This window comes from Vigna angularis, chromosome 11, assembly GCF_016808095.1.
Source record: "Vigna angularis cultivar LongXiaoDou No.4 chromosome 11, ASM1680809v1, whole genome shotgun sequence".
Classification (NCBI taxonomy): domain Eukaryota; kingdom Viridiplantae; phylum Streptophyta; class Magnoliopsida; order Fabales; family Fabaceae; genus Vigna; species Vigna angularis.
The window spans coordinates 25,043,555-25,070,666 of NC_068980.1; the positions used below are offsets into that span (position 1 = coordinate 25,043,555).

The 27,112-nt window shown below is 34.1% G+C and overlaps 3 protein-coding genes across 12 annotated transcripts; 2 read left to right on the top strand and 1 right to left on the bottom strand.

Annotated features, from left to right (window-relative positions):
- The first annotated feature begins 1,832 nt into the window (after positions 1-1,832).
- LOC108334031 (protein PAT1 homolog) lies at positions 1,833-10,436 on the top strand. Of its 3 annotated transcripts, XR_008246200.1 has the most exons (6): positions 1,833-2,283; positions 3,148-3,281; positions 3,468-3,524; positions 4,867-4,930; positions 7,788-10,052; positions 10,161-10,436. XR_008246200.1 is itself a non-coding variant. In XM_017569616.2 (5 exons), the coding sequence occupies exons 1-5, from the start codon at positions 2,193-2,195 to the stop codon at positions 9,926-9,928; spliced, it is 2,487 nt and encodes an 828-aa protein (XP_017425105.1). In that variant the 5' UTR covers positions 1,833-2,192; the 3' UTR covers positions 9,929-10,436. The 3 variants fall into 3 exon arrangements, 2 of the variants coding, with proteins under 2 accessions (XP_017425105.1, XP_052727010.1); XM_017569616.2 differs by having other exon boundaries at positions 7,788-10,436; XM_052871050.1 differs by lacking the exons at positions 1,833-2,283; positions 3,148-3,281 and adding an exon at positions 7,234-7,352 and having other exon boundaries at positions 7,788-10,436.
- A 2,306-nt stretch (positions 10,437-12,742) lies between these two features.
- LOC108334184 (BTB/POZ domain-containing protein At1g04390) lies at positions 12,743-21,182 on the bottom strand. 8 transcript variants are annotated; one of them, XM_017569878.2, is made up of 11 exons: positions 21,098-21,182; positions 20,850-20,962; positions 20,546-20,684; positions 19,460-19,967; positions 19,230-19,363; positions 18,707-19,149; positions 17,385-18,512; positions 16,824-16,976; positions 14,826-15,358; positions 13,860-13,929; positions 13,346-13,415 (listed from the first exon to the last, which is right to left on the bottom strand). In XM_017569878.2, exons 2-9 carry the CDS (start codon positions 20,951-20,953, stop codon positions 14,938-14,940), a joined length of 3,030 nt encoding a protein of 1,009 aa, XP_017425367.1. In that variant the 5' UTR covers positions 20,954-20,962; positions 21,098-21,182; the 3' UTR covers positions 13,346-13,415; positions 13,860-13,929; positions 14,826-14,937. The 8 variants fall into 8 exon arrangements, with proteins under 8 accessions (XP_052727015.1, XP_052727013.1, XP_052727016.1 ...); XM_052871052.1 differs by having other exon boundaries at positions 17,385-17,669; positions 17,871-18,512; positions 20,850-21,163; XM_052871055.1 differs by lacking the exon at positions 14,826-15,358 and adding an exon at positions 12,743-13,099 and having other exon boundaries at positions 13,260-13,415; positions 20,850-21,163.
- A 3,769-nt stretch (positions 21,183-24,951) lies between these two features.
- On the top strand, positions 24,952-25,857 carry LOC128194677 (uncharacterized). The gene is made up of 3 exons (XM_052870240.1): positions 24,952-25,077; positions 25,147-25,500; positions 25,582-25,857. The coding sequence occupies exons 1-3, from the start codon at positions 24,964-24,966 to the stop codon at positions 25,855-25,857; spliced, it is 744 nt and encodes a 247-aa protein (XP_052726200.1). The 5' UTR covers positions 24,952-24,963.
- Positions 25,858-27,112: the final 1,255 nt, after the last annotated feature.

The window sequence follows — 27,112 nt, forward strand, 5'->3', positions numbered from 1 at the left end:
AGGTTGAAATGAAATGAAGTAAAGAAATAAAGTTGAGAGCATATTGAAAAGAAGAGAAGAAGAAAAAGATAGCATAATTTGAATATTCATTCTATTGCTCACCAAGTCTATACACATTGTCTAATGTTCTTCGATCTGTAGGAAATGGAGAAGAGAAGGAGCAATCATATGACAATTGGTTGAATATTCAACATAGAGAAGAGAAGGGAGAAAGAGAAAGTATTCGTCCTACTAGTCTTCATGTGCATATTCATCCTATCTACTTTCCAACATTAAGCGTTGAATTGCGAAAATGTTTAAAACACTGTTCAAACACCCACCCTTCTAGAGTTTTCTTGCATTTCAATCTATAGTAACTCAAAGCAGTGTAACAAGGAGAGATATTATGAGTATAATGTATACCTTTACGGGGGGCAATTGGAAGGTCAAACTTAGTTTTCAAAGCCGGAGGAGATGGATGATTGGGCATTAGAAGTGAGTCATCTGGGGAATTATGAGAACATTGTTATCGACTATACATCTAAATGGTTGGTGGAGGTGGAGAATCTAGAGATGGACTAGACATAATAAGAGATCACATATAATTGGAATATTGACGGTACTAGAGGGAGACACACATGAATAAGAAGGAGACTTAAAGTAAAGAGAAGACTCATGAAATATGACATCAATTGAAATTAAATAACAATTAAAAGAAGAAGAAAAATCATTTATATCTTTGTGTGATCTAGTGAATCCTAAAAAAACATGTTTGTGTAACCTATGAGATAATTTATCAAGATCAAGATTAAAATTATGAACTAAATATATAGTATAAAAAACTTTTAGAGAAAAAGGATGAAGAAGTGTACATGAGAAAATAAAATAGAATCATAGATTTTGTTATAAAAAATCGATGATGATTTGTGATTAATAAGATAACATAAAGTGAGAATGTCATCGAAGAATCCTACCATGCATTAAAATTGTGTTAATGGTTTCAATAATATGTCTATTTTTACTTTCAATCACATCATTTTGTTGAGATGTATAGAATTGAAAAATTATTTTTTTACTACGAGTAGTTATTTAAATTTTAAAATGTGGTTATTGAGAGATAAATTTTTAAAAACTTTTAAGTTTAAAAAGAAATAGTCAAATAAAAAATATCAATTTTAAAAAATGGTAAAATTAACAAAAATAATTATTTTAGTTGTAAAAAACAGTTATATAAAGAATAAAAAACAAAAACAAATGTGTACAATAAAAATCCCTCTGTAAAAAACAGTTATATAAAAAATAAAAAAGAACAAATGTGTACAAATAAAATCTATAATATATATATATTAAAAAAATAAAATATTATACATATTCATAATTATTTAATTTTTTTAGCAAAAGTTAATTAAATTATAAAATATTTTTTATTAAACATAATTATAAAAATAAGTAATTTGCCTAGTTTTTTTATTATATAAATAGTGTTTTATTATAAATAATTATTTGAATTTTAAAAAATAGTTATTAAAGAGTTAAAATTGGAAAATGATTTTTTTATTATGAGTAATTATTTAAATTTAAAAAATTGGTTATTAAAAGATAAAGCTGGAAAAGAAAATGTAGATCCAATATAGGAATTATATTTAAAAGTTTTTATATTAAGATTATTTATATTTAAAAGAAACTATAAGCGCAACTCTATACCTTATTTTCTGTTTAAAAATTGAATAGTCATTCATTTTCAGGAACAATCTAATAATATTATATTAATATTAACAAAGAGTTTAATAGATATTAACTATCAGGGTAAATTTTTGCAAATATAAATAAATCTGTCCATAACTACTGTTTATAAATTATTTATGGATTACTCCATTCAGGTTCCGGTTTTAGGGTTCTTCTACAAAAAAAAAAATCTGAAATAAATCTCAATCTATATCGCCTTTGTATTTGTAGGGTTCCCCAGTCTCTTCCTCTTTTTCTTTTATCTTCTTCCTCCTATTGTTCTCCTTGGTTTTGATCCAAATTATAATCCTCTTTCATGCGCTCAATTGCTTGCACGGATAATCTTCTTCTTCGTTCTCCCCTTTTCCTTCGGTTTAAGTTTTTACTGAGAAAGATATAGTGTTTAAAGTTTGAATCTTTTCTGTATTGGATTCTCTTTTCGCTTTGAATATTTTTGTTTTTCTTTCTGGGTTTTGGCCTTTCTTTTCATGGTGGATATGGATGGGTTTGGAACTGGGGGTGATGTTGGGGGAGTTCCCAACACAGAGGATCTTAGGCAACTGGGGAATGTTTCCACAGGTTTGCTTCACCTTCCTGGATTCAATTTATTTTCTATCTTAACCTTATCTTGATGCATGCTTGTGCGTGTTTTTTTTATTCAGTTTGTTCATGTAGATCTGGTCTGTTTTATAGACTAATTTGATTTGAATTGTAAGAAAATTGATCCAATATTACTTGTTATTATTGTTAGGAGTTCTTTTGCATTTCTGTTTGTTGGTTGTTATCTTCAGTTCACACATAGTAGCCTTTTTACGCTTCAGGTTCTAAGTTCTTACACGGCATGCTGAGTAGCTGAACCAAAACCTTTGGTTGATGTTATGAATTCTAGAAAGTTTAACATGCTGATTATTTCATATGAATTGGTTTTTTTTTGTTGCCATCTTTTGGGGTATGTTGCTGTTGACTGCTGAAGTTGATGACCCGAATGTTTGGTGACTGTGTAATGGTTCTCTATCTGCTTTACACAGGCAGTTGATCCAGGACTGTTTTTTTGTGTGCAAATCCAGATAGTCCTGAGTCAAGAGCTATTTCTCCATGTGTCAATGCTTTGTTATATGAATATTATTTTTATTTACATTTCTTCTATTTTAGTGAAAGCCTTGTTGCACTTTCAATGAATAACTCACTTCCATTAGGATTATTATGACGGTATTTTGCAGCTTTACATTTTGAAATTGATGATGTCTTACAAGTGTCTTAACAATTCTCTTACTTGTGTATCTTTTGACTTAATGCAATGTTTGGTGTCTTACATATTTAAATAATTGTTTTACATATTTGTAAACTTGACATCATGACTTGATATTATGCCATCACCCATGCATCCTATACTTTTCATTTTAAATAGTTCTAATGGTTGACACATTTTCCTCTATGCAAAAGGTACTGTTTTTGATGCATCGCAATATGCTTTTTTTGGTTCGGATAGTGCTGTCCAAGAAGTTGAGCTGGGAGGGTTAGAAGATGATGACGATTTGATTGAGTCTAATGGGGAGTTCATTGTCAACAGAGAAGAGGTTAATGTCCATAATTCTTTTGACTTTAACTTCAAATTTTGTTTCCAGGATAATTTGAAATATACAAATGGTGGCATAATCACTGCTTCCTTCCCTACCCCTCCTAAAATCAATGGATATTGACTGTTACTCGTCATTGACTCTTAATCGATCTGATGCTATTAGCAACTCCTTCCAATTTTTCAGGCTGAGGATTTAAAATCTATCTCTGACATTGATGATCTCAGTACTACATTTTGGAAGGTAAGGCTTTTAAATTATGATATATCATTCTCTCCTTGAATGGTTGTTATTTTTATTAGATAATTAACTGAAATATTGTCATATGATGATATTATCTCAATTTGCTTGCATTCATTAAAGAATTGATAATTATTTATTTTAATATTTATATTATATTATATATGAAATTTGTCATTGGGTAGTATGAACAAAGTAAACCCTGTATTGATTCAAATAGGTGAGTTAGGGCTTGTGAGGTACAAAGAAGTAAAAGTGTTTTTTTTTTTTCTGTTGTTGATATATCTTAACCTTTATTTACCACATAGTTCAACTTCATTTGTTTTTTTATTTTAATTTCTCAATGTTCCTGTGACAAAAGGGTTAAGCAAGAAATTGGTTTGGTCCTGTTTCTCAATGCTATCATTTGATGTGCTAGAATTTTTATTGACTATGAAAAAGAATTTTGTTTCAAATTAGTTCAAGGTATCAAGCTAGGAGCTTGATCTTTTTGTGTGCTCTATTTCATTTTAGTGATCCTATGCTTGTTGACCAGCGTAGTACTAGAGAGTTGGAAGTTTGTCCAGTGAAGATGAAAATGTACTCATTCTTAGTTGTTACAGTGGCTGCTCACTTTAATTTCCATTTGTCATTATGAGTTTTCCTCATTTGGCCTATGGATGTAGGCCTCTAGGTCTCTCTAGGTTGTACCCCATCAAATTTCTTGTATGTATTATTTTCCTCATCTTTATTTTCTGTTTCCTTTTTTTCCTTCTTGAAAAATGAGAAAAATAATTAGTAATATTCCAGCATCTCTTCTGTTGTTGAATCCAAATCCTGTGACAGTCCTATGTGTCAGTGTTGTGTGGACCATGCAACCTCATTCTGTTTAAAAACTTTGCAAAAAGCGTGGTGGACTGACTTTTAAGATTTCCTAACCTTGGTTAAATGATTTAGTTTAGCAAGAAATACTGAACAAAATCTGCACTGGACGGGTTCAGTAGAAATTACATGTTATGTAAATACGCATGTAGGGAATTTAATACTTATGGGACTTTAGTCGTCATCTCCTATAAAAGAAATTAGAGAAAAAGAAAGTAACATTATTGGTTAAATGAAAGGCTAGCTTGATTCCTTGGATATTCAGGCCTATTCAATTGTATTTGTTAGGTAAATAAATAACTTCTTTCTCCAACACAACAAATAGTTTTTAATCTTTTTTTCTGTGTTTCTTTTTGTGCTTAGCTTTATAATTATGTTTCTTTTATAATTTTGATAAGAATATTCAAGTATGTGATCATATGTTTTGCTTTGTGCATGTTGATACGAAGATTAAGTTTTTTTTTTTTTTTGGGTTTAATTTCAGTTGAACAAGGTTGTAAGTGGACCAAAAAGCACGGAATATATTGGTGAACAGGGATCGAGACAAAGTGAGTAAAGTAGTTGTAAAGGATTTTCTATATGTTTTTTTATCATAACTTAATGCCCCTTTTTTTCATTGATTTTAATTTTGTATTTATTTAACATTTATAATATATTTCCCTTCCAATACTGAGAGGCCATCTCATACATGATACTTGTTTATATGAAGTGGAAGCATAAAGCTGTTAGAGTTAATATTTGGAAGTTGGAATACGTTAATTTGGAGTGGCGTTTGTTTAATTTGAAAAGTAAAAAGTGAAAAGTAAAAGCTGATTTGCTTGAGGAAATCCCACTCAGGATCTATTTAAAGCTACTTGATTATCACAATTGAACATCAAATGATCTACATTTCAAACTTTCATCTCATGAAGTAATTGTTTTGCCCTCTCCTTAGTCCATATAAGACATTGATTTAGCTTGTTATTCGGTCTCTGCAGTTGATCTAGAAACCACATTTTAGTCTAACTTTTCCAGAATACAAGGTTGTTAACTGTTGTTAATTGGATATTAAGTGTAGTACTGAAAGTTGTTGGTGGTAGGATATTAACTTACTAGAAGTTGTTAGAAGCTGGTAGAATATGCTAGAAATCTCTTGTAATTATTACTTTAGGGTTTGAGTTCTCTATATATAGAAGGGATATACTGTTTTGAATCAATTGAATAAAATCTTCTTTCTTTAATATTAATTCTTTCTAGTTGTTACTAGAGCTCCCGATCTTGGGAGACCTGTATCAACATTTCTTCTTTACCATATTAGTTACAATTCCTTTTAAGATTTGCTCGAAGTGCACCCATTTCCTTTAAATATGGGGATTGCCTGAAGTGCACCCAACTTGTGGATCTTTCTGTTCTTCCATCTCGTTTGTTGTCCCTAGAGTTGCTGTTGGACATTCACCGGACCTTCGTTGGAGTTTTTGCTGGACTTTCGCTGGGCCTTTACTGAACCTTCACCAAAGTTGTCGTTGGAACTTCGTTGGAGTCTCATCGAAGTTGCTCTAGACCTCGGACCTTCATCAGACCCTCACTAGAACAATTGTCAGAGTTGTTGTCAGACCCTCACTAGAACCATTGTCAGAGTTGTCGTCAGACCCTCACTGGAGTTGTTGTCAGAGTCGTTGTTGAGCTTTTTTGTTGGACCTTTTGCCATCATCAGAATTGCATGTGTTGCCACATCTGGAGCATGACACTCCACTAAGCACTAAGCTTCTAACTTCAGAGATACATGCATAACATGCTGAAATTGAACGTATGAAATCTTGGATGGAGTCTACCATTAAGTCACCTTTTGGTACTTGCTCTCTAGCTATGATTGTAAGAACTTCAATTCATCTTTTAATGTGTCTAAGGACTTTTGGGTTCTCGACTCCGGTGTCACATACCATATGACCCTTCACTCATCTCTAATATTATATGTTTCTCTTTTTAGTAACCACATTATTGTTGCTAATGGGATTCATCCTAATAACTGTATGTGGTAATGTGTCCCTTTTGCCATTCCTCAACCTTAAAGATGTTCTTTATGTTCCAAATCTTTCTAACATTTAAAAACTTACCCATGACCTAAAGTGTTCAATAACATTTTCTGTTCATTGTGTTTTCCATAATCTTGCCATGAGGATGACGATTGGAATTGATAAGGAACAGGTAGGGTTGTGTTGTTTTAACAACTTGGGATTTAACGATAGTATTCGTACATAAATAGGTATCTTTTTTCTCCAATCTTGCTCTACTTTTGAGTCCTCTCAAATTTGGATTCTCCATCATCCTCTAGGACATTCCTCCTTTCCAGTTCTAAAGTTCATGTTCCCTTCCTTATTTTTCATAAAGTCTATTGAATCATTTATATGTGATGTATGTCAACTTGTAAAACACCATTGTGCCACATCCTCCTATTAATACAAAGAGTTTCTTTCTAGTTTGACAACCAAAATGCAGCATCTGATGGTAGACCAAGTATTGACTAGCATAGCAGCCTAACATTTTAGTGTTCCCTTTGTTCTCATGTAACAATCCTTGATTCAGAGCATACCTAAATATCTCATAAGTTGTACCATTACACTCTGATGATAAGAGACTGCATAAATTGACACACCACTAACTCTGGAGAAGACACCTCCTCAAGTTATTATAAGGTGGTTAATTTCCTGTAGACTCTGTAATAGCTTGTTGGTTGCATACATTGGAATGTTGAGAAATATATAAAGTTTAAGTCACCGTTTTTATTTCTAGTATACACCTTGAAGCTTTCATTGTCAAATGAATCATCTACTTCTACCATCATTAGAGCTCTGATACCATACAAATGATACAGGATCAAAACACTCAGTAATAATATACTGTTTTGTTCTGTGGAGGCTGACATTAGTGTAATGTACTGTGGAAAACTCCATCACCAAAAGGTTAATCGTCAGCATGCATGTGTTTAAAAATGTAAGTTATTTTGGAACTGTGCAAGCATGCATTAAAGACCTGTAATAATATGGTCCAAGCTTTCTATGTTAATGGAAAAGAGGTGAGGGTTTTTGCTGCATGACTATTAATCATGACTAAGAATATGTTAAGGCTGTAGTTGGGCAAAAGTTGCAAACTTAAATATGTTAAGGCTGTAGAGTTGATTCTTTGGGTCACTGAGTAATCATATAAATAGTTTAGGTGCACAGATGTTTCCTGGATATGATATTTCATCAGACTGTGTTGTCTGTAAAATCCACCTCTGAAGATTGATGAATTAAGATGAGGTTTTGTGTGTCTTTGAGTTCCCAGTGACCTTACATCTTGGCTTTTAGCATTCTTGTTTCTTCTATTGTCACTGTATGCAAAATTTTTCACTTAACTGAATTATTTATCATCTTATATCTTATTCAGATTCTGCAGCTGAATGGGCACAGAAGGACGATGTTCTTAACTGGTATGAACAGAATGCTTATGATAATGAGGGTTCTCTGGATGGAAGAAGAATGTCATCGCAACCTCATTCTTCTCTCTCTCAGTTACATGAACCAAAGGCCTTGTACAGAACATCCTCATATCCTGAGCAGCCTAGGCAGCAACAACATCACCAGCTCCAACCTGGTGAGACGGCTCCCAACTGGTTTGATCAGCATATGTATGGTACTGAAACTACTCATGATGGAAAACGGTGGTCATCACAACCACATTCCACAATTGCTCACTTACAAGAAACAAGGCCATCGCATAGAACATCTTTATATCCTGACAAGCAGCCGGAATTTCCTCATTTTTCTAGTGAACCAATTTTGGTACCAAATTCTTCATTTACTTCTTATCCTCCGCCCAGCGGTAGATCTCAGCAGGCTTCTCCAAGTCATAATACAGGGCATTTAAACATTCCTTATCATGCTATGGGAGCTCAGATGGCACTGTCACCTCAAAATCGAACTCATTTCTCCAATCCTGCATTACAGTTGAGTGGAATAAATCATGGGCCACCTTTTGGTGGAAACATGCGCCAATTTCCTACTGGTTCTCCTCTTAATCAGATGATGCAGAATCAATTGGTAAACCAGACAGGGTTATATCCTGGAGATCATCCCAATATTTCCTCAGGTTTACCCATGATTAACAAGTATGATCAGATGCTCGGGCTGATGGAACTGAGGGACCAAATGCCAAAGTCAGCTCAAATAGGTAGGCCGAATCTCCGGTTTCCCCCTCAGGGTTTTGATACAAGTGGCCTTAGAAGCAATAGTGGATGGCCTAGATTTAGATCCAAGTATATGACTACTGATGAAATTGAGAATATTCTTAGAATGCAGCTTGCAGCAACACATAGCAATGATCCATATGTTGATGATTATTACCACCAAGGCTGTCTTGCAAAAAAGTCTTCTGGTGCTAAATTGAGGCACCACTTCAGTCCAGCTCAAATAAGGGAACTTCCTCTACGACCCTCTTCTAATACTGAACCACATGCTTTTCTTCAGGTCGATGCTCTAGGGAGGGTTCCATTCTCATCGATTCGCAGGCCCCGCCCTCTACTGGAAGTTGATCCTCCAAATTCCTCTAATGTAGGTAGTCCTGAGCAAAGCATTTCAGAGAAACCCCTTGAACAGGAACCCATGCTTGCAGCTAGGGTCACAATTGAAGATGGTATTTATCTTCTTCTTGATGTAGATGATATTGATCGTTTCCTACGCTTTAATCAGCTCCAAGATGGTGGTCTTCAGTTAAAACGGAAACGGCAGGGTCTTTTGGAAGGACTTGCTGCCTCTCTTCAGTTAGTTGATCCACTGGGAAAGAATGGACGTACAGTTACACTTGCTGCAAAAGATGACTTTGTTTTTCTCAGGATAGTTTCTCTACCCAAGGGTAGAAAGCTTCTTGCTAGGTACCTTCAACTGCTTTTTCCTGGTGGTGATCTAATGCGGGTAGTCTGCATGGCCATCTTTCGGCATTTAAGGTTTTTATTTGGTAATCTTTCCTCTGATCCAGCTTCAGCAGACACTATTAATAACCTTGCAAGGGTTGTTTCGAGATGCATCCGTGAAATGGATCTAAGTGCAATTAGTGCTTGTCTAGCAGCAGCTGTTTGTATTTCTGATCCACCACCCCTACGCCCCCTTGGAAGTTCAGCTGGAGATGGGGCTTCCCTTATTCTAGTATCCGTGCTTGAAAGGGCAACTGAACTTCTAACTGATCCTCATGCTGCTACCAATTATAATATTGCAAACCGTTCACTTTGGCAGGCTACATTTGATGAATTCTTTGGCCTTCTGACCAAGTACTGTGTGAGTAAATATGATGGTGTAATGCAATCATTCCTTATACAAGGGACACCAAATATGGCTGCCATTGGTGCAGATGCTGCTAAAGCTATTAGCAAGGAAATGCCAGTTGAGCTCTTACGTGCAAGTTTACCTCACACCGATGATCACCAGAAAAAACTATTACTTGATTTTGCTCAGCGCTCTATACCTGTTGTTGGATTTAATGGTAATTCAGGGGGCCATGGTCATCATGTGAACTCGGAGTCAGTGCTGAGTTAATTCGATAATTGAACACTTTAATGGTAATCCAAGGAGCTGTTCAATGCCAAAATTTCATGGGGACAACCTTGTGTTCTATTTACTTTGGACCTGTCTCACGGGGAAGGATCAGGTGCATATTGCGGTAATGCCATGTAGCATTGTGATAAATTTACAATCAGGCCTTCTGTGTATTATGATAGACTTGGCTTGATTTGTTCCTCTTGTCTTGCCTATTTTTTTGTTTTGACAGGGGAGCTTATTGTTGCTCAGTTTGTGGTTTCTCTAGAGCACAGTAGTGGGTAGTATGTCAAGTTTTAGGTGTTTAAGTTGGATTCCCATGTTTCTTTATTATTACATCATTCAGGCATGGGATTGTGGTTGTGTTCATACTCCTTATCTACCTTTATATAGACGTCACATGTCCAAAATGAAGTAGCATTATGGGATGGACAAATTATAACTGATCGAAAAAGGTGGCGTTGGCATTCCTAAGAATAAATTATGTTAACCTTATTTCTTGGTTTCAGTTTTGTCTCCTTTTCCATTGGTATAGACTGTAGTTTTGTATCATCATATAGTTTGCTGTTGCGTTTGCGGCTAAGCAATACATGGAATTTTTTAATTGTTGAAGTAATGCACTTGCCATTTCCAAAATGTTATGATTGGTAAATTTTCTCGTATTGATTAGCCTTTCTTTCGTAATTCACCAACACCGTTACATATTTTGCAGGTTTAACTTTTTAAACGGTGAAGTTATTAAAAACAGTTCAAGGTCAATTTGGTTCATAATTGATCCATTAAAACAATTGCAGCGCTTAGATTAAGAACCAAATTCCTCTAAAAAGGTTTAGAAGGATTTGAATTTTAATTTTTGTGCATCTCCCAATGAAACTATTCGGCATTTTACATAACTTACACTTTATTTGAAATATAGGACACGTGGATTATAAAATTGTTCTGGTTTTATGTTTAAATGGTTTCGAATTCAACATTCAAGTGTAATTTATAGGTTAAAGTTTCAATGGGTTGGAAACTCTTGCATTTTTTTTGGAGAAAATCTTAGGTGTTGGAAAACAATTTCTTCAAGTGAAATAAAAAAGGTATTGGAATACCAATTGTTAGAATATCTATTAAATATAAATAGTTGTTAGATATGTATATTTAATATGTATATTTAATGTAGGTGATTAACAAATGTACTTGTGAGTTGTAAGTATTAAATTCCTAGAGTTGCTAGCATTAATAACTTAGATATTTTTTATGTATTTTTCTTTTATAAATAACAGAGAAGTTGAAGATAATAAATTCCTTAAGCTACTTTTCTCATATTTTCAGTCTTAAGTTAGTATCAGAGTGAATGCTTTCCACTTTGCTAACCTTTTTGGCACTAGCTGTGAAGTATATTGTTGTAATTTTGATTGTTGGTGAATTCTTCCTTAAATATGTATACATTTTCTCAAAGTGAATACAAACGTCCTTAACTCCTTTTGTAAGATAATTAGCCACACTCAAGATAAATACTTCTCCTTCCATGATTTTCCTACCAAGACAACAAACATCTTCCAATCTAATAAAGTTGAACCACATATTTCTTATGAAGAATATTAAGAACATCTAATTTAAAGTCCAACACTAAAGCACAACACTACACCAGTTTGTCAAAAGCTTGCATTTTTCAAATCTTAAAATGTTAGAGTTCGTGAATAATTTCATTTAGGTGTTTCCGATCATGTAATGTTTTTTACTTTCTTCCATTCTTATTCTAAAATTCCTTAAGCTATTACTTTATTTTATTCTCATTCTAAATTTACTTACTTTCTCCATCTTTCAACTTAAAACATGTTTTTTATTATCCTAAATTGTCTTTTTAAACAAAAAAAAAAAATCCAAATCAAGGTGTAACTCTCTTCTTTATAATTTATTCTAATTTTGGGATATAGATTTTCATTTTTTGGTTCGTTATTTTGTTACTTTTATTGATGATTATTTTCAATGTACTTAGTTTACTTAAGGAAAGATTTGAACTTTTAAACATCTTTATGTCATTCCTTAATCAAATTAAGAATCAATATAATAAGTAATAAAGATATTAAGGAGTGTTAATATAAAAGAATACTTTTTTTTTCTAGTTTTTCCACTCTTTTAAACTCATGGCATTTTACATTATTCAATATGTCTTCATATACCTCAAGAAAATGATATAGCAAAACAAAAAAGTAAACATTTAGTTAAAATTGCTTGTACCTTATTATTTGGTGTCATTCTTTTTGGGTATTATCTTATTGATAGAACGTCTTTTTTGTCTTTAGATAATAAGGGTTCATATTTCATTGTATTTCCAAATAAACCTTTGTTTCACATTCTTTCTTGAGTATTTGACTGTGTGTTTTGCACATCATATATCTTTAAGTTTGGATAAACTTTCGGTTTGAGCTATCAAATGTGTTTTTTAGGATGTTCTAGTTTTTAAAAAGGGTATCAATGTCATTAACCTTATGCTAAAAGATATTACATGTATGCAAGTGTCACATTTGTTTCTGAAGAAACTCCTTTCTTTGTCACCTCACTCTAATGATTCGTCCAATGCGACAAACCATGATTGATGAAAGATAGGCTCTTGAATGTAGTGATACATGGGACATAGTTCCTCTTTCACTTGGAAACAAGACAATTGATAATATGATGTATAAACAATTAGAAAAATAATCTCTAGAAGCAATCCAATCCAATACATACTTGATATAATCTAAAGCAACAAAAGGGGAAGTTAAATAGCATCTCGAAAATTATGAAAAATATTTCAACTGCAAATCGATAAAATAAGAGGATATATCAGGAGAAGTTCAAGAACCCCTACACAAATTCAACAATGATTAACTCGGAACCACGAAAAATGAAAATAACCTACTACAGGTACAACGCTGAAATACAAAGAATCCCTGCAGCTATGGTGTTGGGATACACTATCATAGAAGCTTGAGCAACTAATACGCAAAGGAGACAATGCCTCCAGCAATCTTGGACGTGGTCACAGAGTAGGGCTCCATCATACATGCCACCAAGAAGATCACTTTCAAGTTTTGATGTGTCTACTACAACGTGGCACCTTGGCAGAATTTAATGATGATGAATTTGATGCTATTTTCTGTGAACTTTGCTCATTTTAAGAATACCCCGTTGATGCTTAGTCTGTTTGTTCAAGCCAAGAACCATGAGAGAAGCTCAAAGTTTGGCACATATGCAAGAAATCACATTTCAGAGAAAAGCTGAGAGGAAAATGTTGAGTAGGAATATTAGTGACATGGCTTCTGCCAAGAATGTCAGCCAACTGGAAAAGCCAAGAATGTACCTTTTTGCTCCCAAAAACTCTTCTAAAGTGTCAAGAGCTTTAATGGAAGAAGCAGCAGCTAAAGACAGGTCCCAAAATTGTTGTTTTTACTGCCTAGAAAAAGACAGTATTTGTTTCGGTCATCATTGACTGAATCAAAGGGCATGGCATCTTCAACTGCAATTTAAATCCAAGAAAGCACCTCAATAAGACCAAAAAGGAGGGAACAAATACAAATTGACTATAATGAATTATTTTTAAGGAACTACTAAGGCTTTGTTCACTTGAATGGATTTGAAGAAAAGTAATTGAATGGATTTGAAGGTAAATTTCTTATTGTTTATTTGAGTGGATTTGGAGGTAAGTGAGAGTGAATTTGAAAGTAAAGTCTGTCAGAATTAGTGTAGGATTTGATTGATGTGACAGATTAAAAAATTTACTTCCAAATCTGCTCTTACCTCCAAATCCACTTAAATTAACAAAAGGTTTACATTCAAATCCTCTCAAATTCATTCAATCACTCTCTTCCAAATCCATTCAAGGAACAAAATGTAAGTGATTCGAGCATTCTAAACTGACCAAACATTAGATTTTTTTCACGAGTAACAAGTTTTCTCTAACCTCCACCACAACAAATTGTTTTACTCGCTTAGAATCATGGGGCAAGCCACATCCCAGGTTCTTCTGATGCCTGCAATCAATATATAGAAGAGACCAACAGGTATTAACAAATCACCTGGTCATAAACATTTCTTCCAATATAGCTTATTTTTTAATATACCATATAAATAAAATCCTACTAAAACATCATTTGAAAACAAAGCAAATTTTCCCTAATAATTAAGGTACTAAAACCGATGCACTTAGTGACTTTGCAAATGAATCCCCACACCCTCTCTTCAACCTCCCACCTCACTACTTTGTTTTTTCTTATCTACTCACCCAGATAATTTACTGGTTCCTTTCACTTGCCATGGGATAATACTATAATTATGCTTCTGTCCATGATTGCTACTAGGACTTTCCCATCAGTGATGTGTAAAAGAGATTAATCAATTTTGTGCCCTGTTTGAGCTACTTCAGGTCACTGTTTTCTCTTTTTCCTTTTTTTTTCTTTTGACGAGGAAAACCCCAGACCAGATGTATCTTCTTCCTTTCTATCAGTTTTTATTATCCAAAAATGTTATCAAATAAGAAAATTGAGATTAGGAAAATGCCTTAGAATATTATGAGGTTGATGAATTACAGAAGTTAGAAAATCTTTGAATAAAATAATCAAGAAGTTACATAAAATGGGAGCACTTGAATTGCTTTTCTTTCAATCGTTTTAATAAAGAGGGTATAGACCTGTCAGCTCAGAAAAACCAATTAACAAGGGCAAAAGGAAAAATAAATATTTTCAAGGAAAAGGAAGAAAGAATAGCACATGGTATAGAAAATATTTAATGTCCCTAATTAAGCAGAATTTTCCTTTCAGATTTTAATGAAAATGCAGAAAACACAAAGTTAAAGGATTCATATCAAAATTCTAGAAGTAATTTTAAAACCTTAAAAATTAAAAGTAACGTGACAGAAAGATCAGCATACCATACTTGACAAAGTTTGTAGCTCCTAAAAAAGTTAGTATATGCCTCCAGAATCTCTTGCACTACGAACCATCTTGAGGAGTATTGATTCACCAAAAGCAATTTTTGCTTTCTTAGTTAAGTTGGATAGAAGCAGAATAAATCAAGTGCACTAGTGCATCATCAAATTCTTCTAGTTCACCAGAATCTCGTAATTGACGATATGAAGGAGCCATGAGATTTGCAGCAATATCAACTAACTTCCACAAAGAGAGATTATAAGCCATTTTGATTATTCTAATGGACAACCGCCAGGAAGAATCAAGACAAGACATAATAACATTAAAGCAAGCTTCCTGAATATTTTCTAAAATCCAGAACTCAGCAAGCCAATAAAGCTCCACATATGGTTGTAGATTAAATAGCTTTTCTTGATCATCCATATTATCCCACAAGCATCCAGATGGAGGACCAGGCAGCTCATCAGAATAAAACCACTGCACTAGTTTAATCAATGCTTGCCAGCTAATATCAACTTTTATTACTTGTGAATGACTGCAACAATGAATAAATAACATTTAAGAGAGACCCATAAGAGGCAGAATCCAAGTGTAGAAGGAAACAAAAATTAAAGCAAAGAGGCTTGCAAAGTGTCCCATTAGAAGTGAAAAATTCTCACACCTGATTTGCAAGTATATCCTAGACTAACTTGAGAATTGAAATGAAGTTAACATAGAAGAAGATAACAAGGCAAACCATCATGACAACAGACATGATTCCACGTTACTTCCAACCAAGGGATCAAGAACACCATTAGTGAGTTTCCAAAGTAAAGTTAGAATATGCTTTTGAAGAGAAACATATCAGTCTATTTTAATTTTTCAAACTTTCATGGTGCACAAATTTCAAAGTCATTTTCCCCCAATTTCAAAGTGGACTATGGTCACTTCCAAATCTAGCACTAAGCCTTTATAGTGATGTCAATTCCTTGCAATTGAATGCTAAGATTGAAACAAATACCTTTAGTAGTAACCCTGTGACTATCACCCAACCAAATGCCCATTGCATGAGTTGAAACAACAAGGATCTTCAGAAAAATCGTTACTTATGGAGAAATGAAGTGATGCAATGCCCCCCACCATCCACCATCATCATTACTATGATTCCTTTCAATATTCCTTCAATCCACATAATTGTTACATCATCAAGGATACCATGAAACAACCCACATTGATTCAAAGTTCTACACTCAAAATCTTTCTCTCCTTGATGATCATTCCCCTCAATAGCCAAAATTTCTGATGTATTTGTGACCTCTCGTCATCTCCCAAAATTAAATGAAATTGCCTCTTAGGCCACTGGTGTAAGGGGTGAAACTTCTCACCACAACTTATCCATTTTAGTGAGTAAAGACTTTCTAAAATCCTCTGTTGATGTTTTGAGTGAATTCTCTAGAGTTTACCTAAGCCTCCAAAAACTCAACTTTGTTTGTCACTTTTGGGAGCAACGGGAAATTGAATCCAGTAGGTTGGACCAATTAATAGAACTTCTTAGAAAATATAATGAAAAGGGAATATTATTTAATGAAAAACAGAACCTAAGCTCCTTACAGCAAGACCAAAGTGTAAGCTCCTGAGAGAAGAAGAATCTTCTCTCCCAACACAATCGCCCAAAAGTGTAACTGAGTCCCACTATCCCACATTCTCCTATATTCCCATCCTACACTCCCTGAACAGAAATTGCTAACTCAGCACACTTCTATTCCACTCTATATTTCACCTACATTATGGTCAAGTGTTCTATCAGCCTTGATCAGAGTTTAACCTAGAACAGGTTACATAGATGTTGGTCAACAAAGAAAGTAATAGACAACCATGCATGTCTGCTTTTTGAGTTTATACCATGTACATGTTCAATTTTCATGAGCTAAAGTTTGAATAAATAGTAAAGCTTTTCATCATTCATAACATAAATCAGAAAAGCTGTAAGATCAATTATCAGTATCTTGATCAATAATTACCTTTCTTGCATTCCTGACCGGAACAAACCTTGTAGATAATCACAACCAGACTGCAATATAACTTTGTGAACATGCATATGGGGTACTGTGTCAGAACAAATATCGCATGTCCACCCAACAAGCTCATTTGATTTAGCTCCCAATATGATATCCCTGAAAATAGATTGAAAAAATCAGAATTCCTCTCCCAAACTTTGAAAACAAATGTTGGCAATCTCACTGTTACTATTCCTCATTGTATAGAAAGTATAAACATTTCAATTACCCTAAAATCACAAAGTCCACAAATATTAATCAATAAGAAACCTCCAATTAGTAAATTTAATTGCCTCACTATATTTGATAATACAATTGCATTTCGCAACTGTATCCAACTTCAACAGTTTTCAGAAAAGTAACTCATTTTAAAAGCATTGAATGAACCTAACAAACTATTAAATTGAAAGGCTGCTATATAAGTTATGTGAATTAAAGCACAGAATTTTGTGAGAATGCAAGATTACAACAATCATGGGCAATTTCAAGATATTTATGAGAAGTTTATCAAGAAGCAAACCATACGAAAAACAACTTCCGGCTAAACCAAAAGCTGACGTAAGATTAAAGCTGGGGAAAGGTAAGCCCCATTTCGGACGCTGTCTGTGAAGCATTTGGAACAAAGGCTGTAGATTGCAGCGCTTAGCAAGAATTTTTAGCTTCTTTGCTGTTTCTTCACTGGCATGTAAGCATCCCAAGTATACATATTCCAACAACAACACCAATGCTTCATAATCAACATGAGAAGATAATCGGACTTCTCTCACGGTCTCTCTGACAAACTCATCTGCTATCTCTTTAGGACTCTTCCTACAAGGTAACAATTGAGGAGGCACTAGTGATGGACATCGAACAGCAAGAATAGCAACATGAACACTCAGAGATTCCCCATTTGCTAAGACAAGCTTCATATCTGAGTATTCTTCCTTATTGAGAGATTCTCCAATCCTTTTGGCTAATTCAGTTGGGAAGCCATAATATCCAAAATAAGTTAGAATATAAGAAACATACCATCTCACGCCAGGACTGAAAGAGTTGCTTTTACAGATCTCTTGAAGTTTGCTAACAAACTGTGGTGTAATGTTTGTCACCTCTCCAGAAAATTGCTGAGGATTGTCTTGTAAAAGGTCACACTGATGAAGAATTTCTGTTAAGGCCAACAAACTATAAAATAAGAGAATGTTGGAGCCTTCCCAATCTTCTTTATCAAAACAGCACCAAGACCTTTCATGTGTATGCAAATGAGGAATAAAGCTTTGCCTTTCGATATGAATGTCATTATTTAAGCATCGTTTCAGAAGAAGAACAATCACCTTTATCCCTTTGCTCTCAATGATACATCTTCGGTATTGTGGTAAAGTTGAAAGACAAGTAAACCCAATTAAATTAATAACCAGTTGAAGTTTATCAAATGAACCATAGCTTTCTAGGGATGATGTATAATCTAGAGTATGTAATAAGCTTTTCAAGCATGGCATGCCTTTCACCTTCAGTACATCTGATAATAAGAATTTAGTGTGTGAGGAGATGGAATTACATGGAGAATGAATCATCATTAGAACGGCCCTTGATACTGGTTCACTTTGAAAATGATCATCAATATCCTTTTGACAAATTCTGCACCATTTTTCAAGTGTATCCACAAAACTCAAGCTATAGAGAAAGGGAAAATTAGAATTAGTGAATTTGGAGCACATCAACCGGTGAAATAAAAGGTCAGCTGAAAATTTTCAGAAATATAATCAACAGCAATAGCAAGAAACTGAGACATAGGGTATGTTATTATATTAATGTTTATACACATGTTAAATCCATCAAGAAATGATAATGGAAGGAATACAATTTACCATGCACATGTAATTAGTAACTTGATGCAGAGCTCACTACCACGAGTATAAGGGTTTAAATTTTCTCCACAATGAATTGTAAGCCACCCAAGAATGTCCCACAGATAACTCCTAAGACCAAGATGATAATTGGCTTTTAATCCCTCTTTTGCCATATATATTTGTTTTTCCAAAGCCAAGACGGGTTCAAACAATTGGTCTTCAATATTTTCAATCAGAAGACTAAGAAGGACTCTATCAATTCCATGTTTCCAAAAGTTGGTATGATGATCACCTGCCCAGCGAGTTATTAGAGCCAACTGGCATGCTTCCACTGACAAAGACCCATGGTTGTTTCCAAACTTTTTAGAAGTCACCCTAGTTTCTGTCATTCCACAAATTATGGCCTCAACAAGAGCATCACCACACAAACCAACCACTTTTAAACAATTATCTTGGGATCTCTGGACAGATAAAAACCAATCTTTGTTAGGAGCAATACTTTATATTACAGTGGTCATCTTGTAGAACAATAAAATGTTACCAATAGGCACTGAGCAAGCCTAAACCCCTCTATCCGAATAGCATGAGGGTTGGATTTTCCCATTGCCTGCACAAACATTTGTGGAAATATTTCTTCATCCTCTATAAGTCTTCTTGCTGCAGAATCACATAAAGCTGGTAACAAAAATAGAAATTAGTTGGTCCGGAGAATAGATGATAACAAGGAAAAGTGTTTTGGTTGTAATGGACAATAGAGTGGTATTTTAATACCTATTGACGTGTACAACTTTAGAAGTGCAAGTTTAATAGAACTATCTGTCTTTGTATGGATGTTTGCTAGACCTTTCATAAGTATTACATCATTACAAACAGAGAACCTAGAAGGTGGCCAGCGCCATAGTATAGTGCTCAAAAGTAAAGTCATCTCTTCGAAATACTCAATTTTCTTTACACCTTCAGCAAAATCCTTTATATTTCCAACAATCCAAAGGGTAGCCTCTGTTTCTTTCAGTGCTTCCATAACTTCCTTCTCATTTGTAGCACTCAAATTTGAGATTACAAAATTCAAAGTGGTAGCACAGGGTATAGCAACTTCTACTTGATGTGAAGATAGCAATGATGATAGACAATAAACAAGATCCAACATATGTGATTGCAATAATGGATTAGGCAGAACACTAACCAACTTCACTGCAACATTTGATGCCATGCTTAATAAAGCCTCATTTTTGCATTGAAGAATCCATAATAATGCTCCTAAAATATCAGGAACAGATTCCTGAAGAAGTAAAGCAATGCAGGAAAGCACATTTAATTGTTATTAAATGAAAATACCAGACCAATTTATCTATGTCAAATCATTCTACTCAAATTTACAAGTAGGAATTTACATTAGTAACTATTTCCAAAAAGTATCAGTTTGGCTTGTGAAAACATTATCTCTTTTCACTGTGTCTTCTGTTTTCAAAATGCAGGATACGTAAAAACAACTTTTTTAATTATTTTTTGTTGTTTTCGCCTTTCCTTGTATAAAGATTGGAAAAGTTAAAATAAATATGAAAACAGAATTCTGTTTTTCTCAGACCAAACTGCCCCGGTGAAATCCTTTCTTCAATTAATATATTTGTTTATGCTAGTAATAATCCTTTCTTCACCGACGTACATATAATCCTAACTTCGTAAGTATGCTGAGTGAAATTGACTCAAGCAAATTCATAAAACGATCTACAATCTTCACAGATATGCACATTTCATTTAGAAAGTCTGATGAACAAGCACAGAAACTCCTAATTCAGGTTCATAGGTGCTACTTACAAGACTTAAAATCCCAAAAACAAAAGGAAGCAAACTATACACCTTAACAACAGTATGACGTGCTGCACGTGCATCGCCCGATAAGGAATCAAGAAAGGCACCAATTGATCGTAGTACATTTTTCTGCACTTCAATGTTGGCGCACTGCCATCTCCACCTATTTGTCTTCTCATCAAAATGTCTGTATTCACAAAGAATAAAATCACAACCAGAACAACAACCCCCAACATGAAAAATACAATTCAATCACTTTGGGCCCACTTCGTCAAAAACCAAAAAGATAGAAAATTTAATGAAAAAAATGACGGAATAAAAAATTAGAGGCAAGTGGGGTGCGAGTTAAGACCTGGTGCCAAGGTTTAGGGCGTGGATAAGACGGCGATGGAGGGTCTGCATATGCGAACTGATGCAGCGATCGTTCTCTTTCTCTTTGTCTCTGCCGGATTTCATGGTCTCTTCCTATTACGAGAGAATTCGGAAAAAATAGAGCGAAAACGATGATCAAAGTGAAAGAAGAAATTGAATTGTGTTGTATGTGTTGCAGAAAGAAAGTGTAAGTTCAGCTCTGAAGTTTGTACACCGCCACAAACTCACCTTCGTTACAAACTCTGTTTCAAACTAGAAAGATTGAGAAAAATAAATAAATAAAATCCAAAAATATCAATGTAGAATGAATATCATTTACGTAAAATATATCAAATGCCTTCTAAATAAATAAAAAATGAAAAAGCATATAAATGGAAATGAAAAGTAAATATTTTTAGAAAATGATAACTTTCAGAAAGTTGGTTTTTTTACACACCATCATGTTCACTGAATTAGTAGATCATGAATGAATACATCTTGAAAACAGTTGCTTGTGTGAACTAATTGTAATCATTGCAATCATATTAGAAATAATAAAAGGTTAAAATATTTTAAAATAAAATAATTTGAATTTGATGTAATGAATAAATCTATAATAGACTAACAATAATAAACAAATCTGCATTATCATTGTTTATATGAAAATGATACTTGAACAATCAATTTTGACAATATTTGGACACGGGACAGGTGTCCAAATGAAACTGGTCCACGTGGAAAAATAAAATAAAAATGAAATATGACGTGGAAAGGGAGTGGTCAGGGGTTTTTGTTTGGCGTTTGAAATTTGAATTTCAATTTTGCACAATTGTAGAGAGAGAAGCAAGCGAAGGTTGAGAGAGAGAATCTAACCTAGAGAGAGCCCGAGAGAGTTGGAGAAAGGGAGTTCGAGTGAGAGAGAGGTCCGATCGACGGATTGCTTGCCGGAGTGCCGCCGGACAACGTTGAAGGCCGTCTCGGAGCTATTCAACCCCTCCAGCCGGTTCCGATTCACAGCCGCCGCAGCTCCGACGTTGGCGAACGAACCGAAGACGGCGTCGTCTTCCCTCCAGCCCAGCGAACTAGGGGCGCGTTCTGAGTCTGGCTTCGTCCCACCTGCTTCCGTCCCTGTGCCGGACCTTTGCATTCACCGCCGGAGTGCCGTCGGAGCATCGCCGGAGTGGCGACTGTACGGTGGACGAAAAAGAGGGGTTTTCCGGGTTGTTAGTCCCACCCACACATTGTTCTTCGTGTGTGTTCCAACCGGCACACGTTGTGTTCACTCAAGGTTCGTTTTTTTTTTCAGTGGAATGAAGCTTTAATATATGTATGATGTTGTTTGTGGATGATTTTGGTTATGTATGATACGTTGTTTGTAAGCTGTAAAAATATGACTTGTTGGATGGCGGTGGAATGTTGTTTATGTATGATGGAGGTGGTTTGTTAATAGTATTTGTTGGATGAAATAAATTGTGTGGTGATTGATACTATGGACATGAGAACATAAACATTATTCCTTTGACGATACTGAAAATGTGTCTCCGAAGTGGGAAAATTTATGGAATACAGGACCTCCAAAAGTAATGTAATTTCACTTTTTGTGCTTTACCCGTAATCTAGATATTTGATAAGTTATTAGATGAAATAAATGTGGTGGGATGACTTGGGATTTTAGAAGGTCCTTTGATATAATTAATGATACTGTGTGTGTGGTTGTCCATTTCATGTTTATCCTTTATAAATTGACATATAATTGAAGTGTAATGGATTTTGTTGTGTTAATGATTTTTATAGATGTTATTGAAGCATGTTTCAAGGCTGAACAATATAATAACATTTGATAGTTTTTTCTAATTTTGAACTGCATGGTCCTTATCGTGTTCTTATCAAGATAATACTGTATATTTTTAGCCTGTATTCAATTTGAATGAGGTAAATTGAAAAATCTAAATTATCATCCATACATATTAAGATTCGTAAAAAAGTTTTCCAAGATTCATAATCCTTTCCACATACATTTTACTGATGCATCACTGATATTCATTGTAGTTCAGAGTAAAAGGACATGATTTAGTTTGTTAGCACACTATTTAGTATTTTGGAAAATGTTGTATCTGGCCATAATAAATTACCTATGCCTGGTGCACCATGGATGACTGCATGTGCACCTGCTTTGTTGATGTTATCTTTATTTAAAGTGTGTATTATTCACGTTTGAAAACTCGATTGCGTTTCTGTATGAAGAATTTTTAGATGACAATTGGTTTTGTAAAGAAATTGACATTTTTATAGTCAAATATAATGATTGGAATAAGAATTTTAAGAGAAATGCAAATATAATTGAAGTGTAATGGATTTTGTTGTGTTAATGATTTTTATAGATGTTGTTTGGTTAATCTTGCATTATTTTTGTAATTTTGTTGGATTGGTAGTCATGGACCTAGTTGGCCTTGCTGTGAAAAAAACAAGCCACCCCAAAATGAGAGTGGTCGACCTAGTTGGCCTTGCTGTGAAAAAACTTCAACCCAATTACCCACTTAATTCGGCTTTGGTATCAGTTATGTTGCTGAACCATGAGTCTCACAAAATGTATTTTTATGTGGCAGGAATTTGTTAAAAAAATGTTAAGAAATTGTTTCCAAATTACTTATAAGTAGATCAAATGAGGAAAAAGAAACAAGCCACCCCAAAATGAGAGTGGTGGACGTAGTTGGTCTTGATGTGCAAAAACTTCAACCTAGGTACCCACTTAATTCGCCTTTGGTACCAGTTATGTTCCTGTACCATGAGTCTTACAAAATGTATTTTTATGTGGCACGAATTTGTTAATAAAATCTTTAATATTTACCAATTATGGTACAATTAAATATAGTTTACATATAGTTTATCATTATAATATAATAATTTTAATATTTACCAATTACTGCTTATGGTAATAATTACTATTAACGTAATTTTATTGACAAATGTGGCTATTTAATTTCTCATTCTTATTTCATTCGAAGGACCGTTTCACAATTTATTGAAACGTTACATTATAAATTATTTTTAGGTTTAATCCTTTTCGACATCCCTATTTATGTACGAATGTCTCAGATGGGTCATCGTTTTCTAAAGTGTATCAAAATGGTCCTTAATTTTCAAAATTGATATCAATTGAGCCCTTTCCGTTAAGTTGGCTAGACGACGTTAAAAAAATTGATGAGTGGATGCTGAGATGACGAACGAACGCTCGTCCACCAGCGAACGAACGCTCGTCCACCAGCGAACGAACGCTCGTCGACCCCCGAACGAACGGTCGTCCAGTGTGGAACGAACGGTCGTCCAACAGTAAGAGGTCGACGAGCGTTCGTTCGCTGGTGGACGAGCGTTCGTTCGCTGGTGGACGAGCGTTCGTTCGTCATCTTAGCATCACTCATCAATTTTTTTAACGCCGTCCAGCCAACTTAACGGAAAGGACTCAATTGATATCAATTTTGAAAATTAAGGACCATTTTGATACACTTTAGAAAACGAGGACCCATCCGAGACATTCGTACATAAATAGGGATGTCGAAAAAGATTAAACCTTATTTTTATTAGTAATCAATGCTAATTAGTTTTGTCATCAATCTTTACATCCAATAATGTTAATCATAGAAATTACTAAATTACTAATATTTTTTTGTTCTCTTTTGCTTATGTATTAATAAATGTTGACAATGTATGTTATGATTTCCAATTTCTTCTTTTTTCTTGAATTTGTATACAATTTTGGCCACTGTTGTTTTAGTCACAAAATGATGAAAGCATCAACGAGTTTTGATTTGGTGCACATTATGTTGTTTTTAGTCTTCAGTTTTCCATTTAATGTACCCCAACCACCACGTCAAAAAGATAGGCACATTTACAACTCATTTATTATGAAAGAAATGGTTGTTCAAACGGTTGAACACATTTAATGGTTGTTGAACGGATTCAAATACCACTAAACTTCTCCCAATGTCATTCAACATTCTTGTAAGGAAAATATTACTTTACTCTACCAATTGAATGGACACGTCTCACGGTGCAGTGTTTAGACTTTTCGTCAAACCTCTTCATTGTGTATACATTTGTCGTGTAGGGTTGGCTAAATGGAAAGAGCCAAACATCTCTGGGTTTTGCATTTTGAAAGAATGGTTGCCTCAACCTCCGCTCAAACATTAAGAATCTTGTGGAAATTTGGATCCATCCACTTATCTCATTTGGTAAGCATGTTCTTCTTAATTCATTTATTGTCATGAAAGTTACCTTATACTTGGTTACAACTTCTTCAGGACATTGGGTACGTTGATAGACACTTTGCTGCGGCATTTGAAAATGAATTAGGACCTACGTGGTCGTTGGTGGACAACAATGGTCACACACATGTGGTGACTTATAACATGGATACCATCAATCCTAGAATAACTAATGGCTGGGGTGAAATGAGAAACATATACCCTCAAAGGTTGAACGATTCCCACATAAGCTTCGAGTATGTGGGTAATAATAGTTTTCATATCACCATATATTTTGGTGCTTGCTCCCAAGAGAGTAGGGAGTCTTTCATTTATGATTCTACCAATTATCCTGATACGTCATTGTTTGCGGTGAAGTTGACAAAATCACAATCACAGGGAAGTCATTTGGTACGTGGCAAATACAATTTTTTTTCGAATATACTTTTCATAAATTCCAGTGTTAATTACTTGATATTTGTTACTGCACAGGACTTGCAAAGTGAATTTGGGAATCTTATCAAGAGCAAAGGCTTGACACAAGTTATGCTCCTTGGACAGAAGGACGTCATCATGTGTAGTGTTTTGGTTTCTGTCACTCGCAATTCAACAAAGTTTGGCAAAGGATGGAAGGAATTTTGCACGGAATATGGGTTGAAGGAGGGAGACGTCCTGCTGTTTGAGGTTAACAATCTTGGAAATGACATTATAGTTGAAGTTTATATTAATGGATGTCCCTGTACTCTTATACATCCAATCTCAGTCTAAAGCATAATCTACATTATCAATTCATGTTAATGTCTTTGAATATTTATGTTCTAATGAAAATCCAATTATTACTTCTTTGTGTCAATCACGTTGGTCTTCATACAATTGTTTTACTTGAAGTTGCTTATTTTTTACTTAACTTCACTTCGTATGGTCAAATCAAATAAATAAATTTATTCCAACCATTGCAATAAAACATTTGTTGTAAAAATCATCACTAACATTTTCCATTTACTGAATAATATACTAGTAAATAATCAAAAACAATAATTTATGTGTAACATGAATTAAAATATTGTAACAAACAAAAGGTTTATTACTAAATATTTGTTTACCTTTTAGACATCAAAACACATGCCCTAAGTCAAATATTATCTTCAAAATATTAAATATAATTTTTGTACATAACTAGGAGTTTAGTTCAAATTTTTGCACACAGGGGTTTGTGAACTTCTAAAACATCTTTGTACCTCACAAAAATGACTTGCATGTTGTAATAATATTTTGTTACGGCATCCTGCCATTTCCATCAACGTAAATTACACCTCAAGTCACCAAATAATTAACACAAACAACAAATGTAACTTTAAAATAAAATGTGGTTTAACACTGCAAATAAATGGGTACTTACGTTATGTATTATGCCCACTACGGTAGATTTACTTCGACATCAATGTTTTCAACTAGTGTTGTCAATTTAATAAAAAATTATGCTAATACACAATGAAAAAACACACACCATGTAAATTTTCTGAACGAAGAACAATTGTACATTCCAATAACGTGTGGGATCGAAGTTCATATAATTGGGTACTTACTTTATAACTTATGCACACAAGGGTACACTATCTTTTTACATTAACGGTTTGAACTTCTAATATTCACCATCATGTCGAAAATTATTATATTTTAACAAGGCTGCTAGATTATGATTTCCGGTGTAACAAAAATAAGAACCAATTCCAAAACCTAATTTCTTTCAACAACCATGCCAAAAAATCCAAAGTCATGCCTCAAATTCACCATCATTACCATACAAACTTCATTTCAAATAAGTATATTTCATGTTCATCCCACTTAATTTCAACTCTCTGGTTCTATCATAAACCATTACAGACAACAAAAATCAAATCATGACAATTCAAAAAAGGATTCCAATGTTTTCAAAATTCAAACAACTTTTTGAACAGGATTCCAAACATTATAACATTATCTAAAACTTAAATTCCTAATGTAATACAACTTATTCAAGTAC

Bases quoted from the DNA above. Each gene is read 5' to 3' on its own strand.
- LOC128194677 (XM_052870240.1), top strand. From the start codon at position 24,964: ATGGAAAGAGCCAAACATCTCTGGGTTTTGCATTTTGAAAGAATGGTT. The intron at 25,078-25,146 runs GTAAGCATGTTC...CAACTTCTTCAG, and splicing joins CCATCCACTTATCTCATTTG to GACATTGGGTACGTTGATAG. The intron at 25,501-25,581 runs GTACGTGGCAAA...GTTACTGCACAG, and splicing joins AATCACAGGGAAGTCATTTG to GACTTGCAAAGTGAATTTGG.
- LOC108334031 (XM_017569616.2), top strand. From the start codon at position 2,193: ATGGTGGATATGGATGGGTTTGGAACTGGGGGTGATGTTGGGGGAGTT. The intron at 3,282-3,467 runs GTTAATGTCCAT...CCAATTTTTCAG, and splicing joins TCATTGTCAACAGAGAAGAG to GCTGAGGATTTAAAATCTAT. The intron at 4,931-7,787 runs GTGAGTAAAGTA...TATCTTATTCAG, and splicing joins TGAACAGGGATCGAGACAAA to ATTCTGCAGCTGAATGGGCA.
- LOC108334184 (XM_052871051.1), bottom strand. From the start codon at position 20,953: ATGAAATCCGGCAGAGACAAAGAGAAAGAGAACGATCGCTGCATCAGT. The intron at 19,364-19,459 runs GTATTAAAATAC...TTTTGTTACCAG, and splicing joins AAAGTTGTACACGTCAATAG to CTTTATGTGATTCTGCAGCA. The intron at 16,977-17,384 runs GTATGGTTTGCT...ATCTATTTTCAG, and splicing joins TTAGCCGGAAGTTGTTTTTC to GGATATCATATTGGGAGCTA.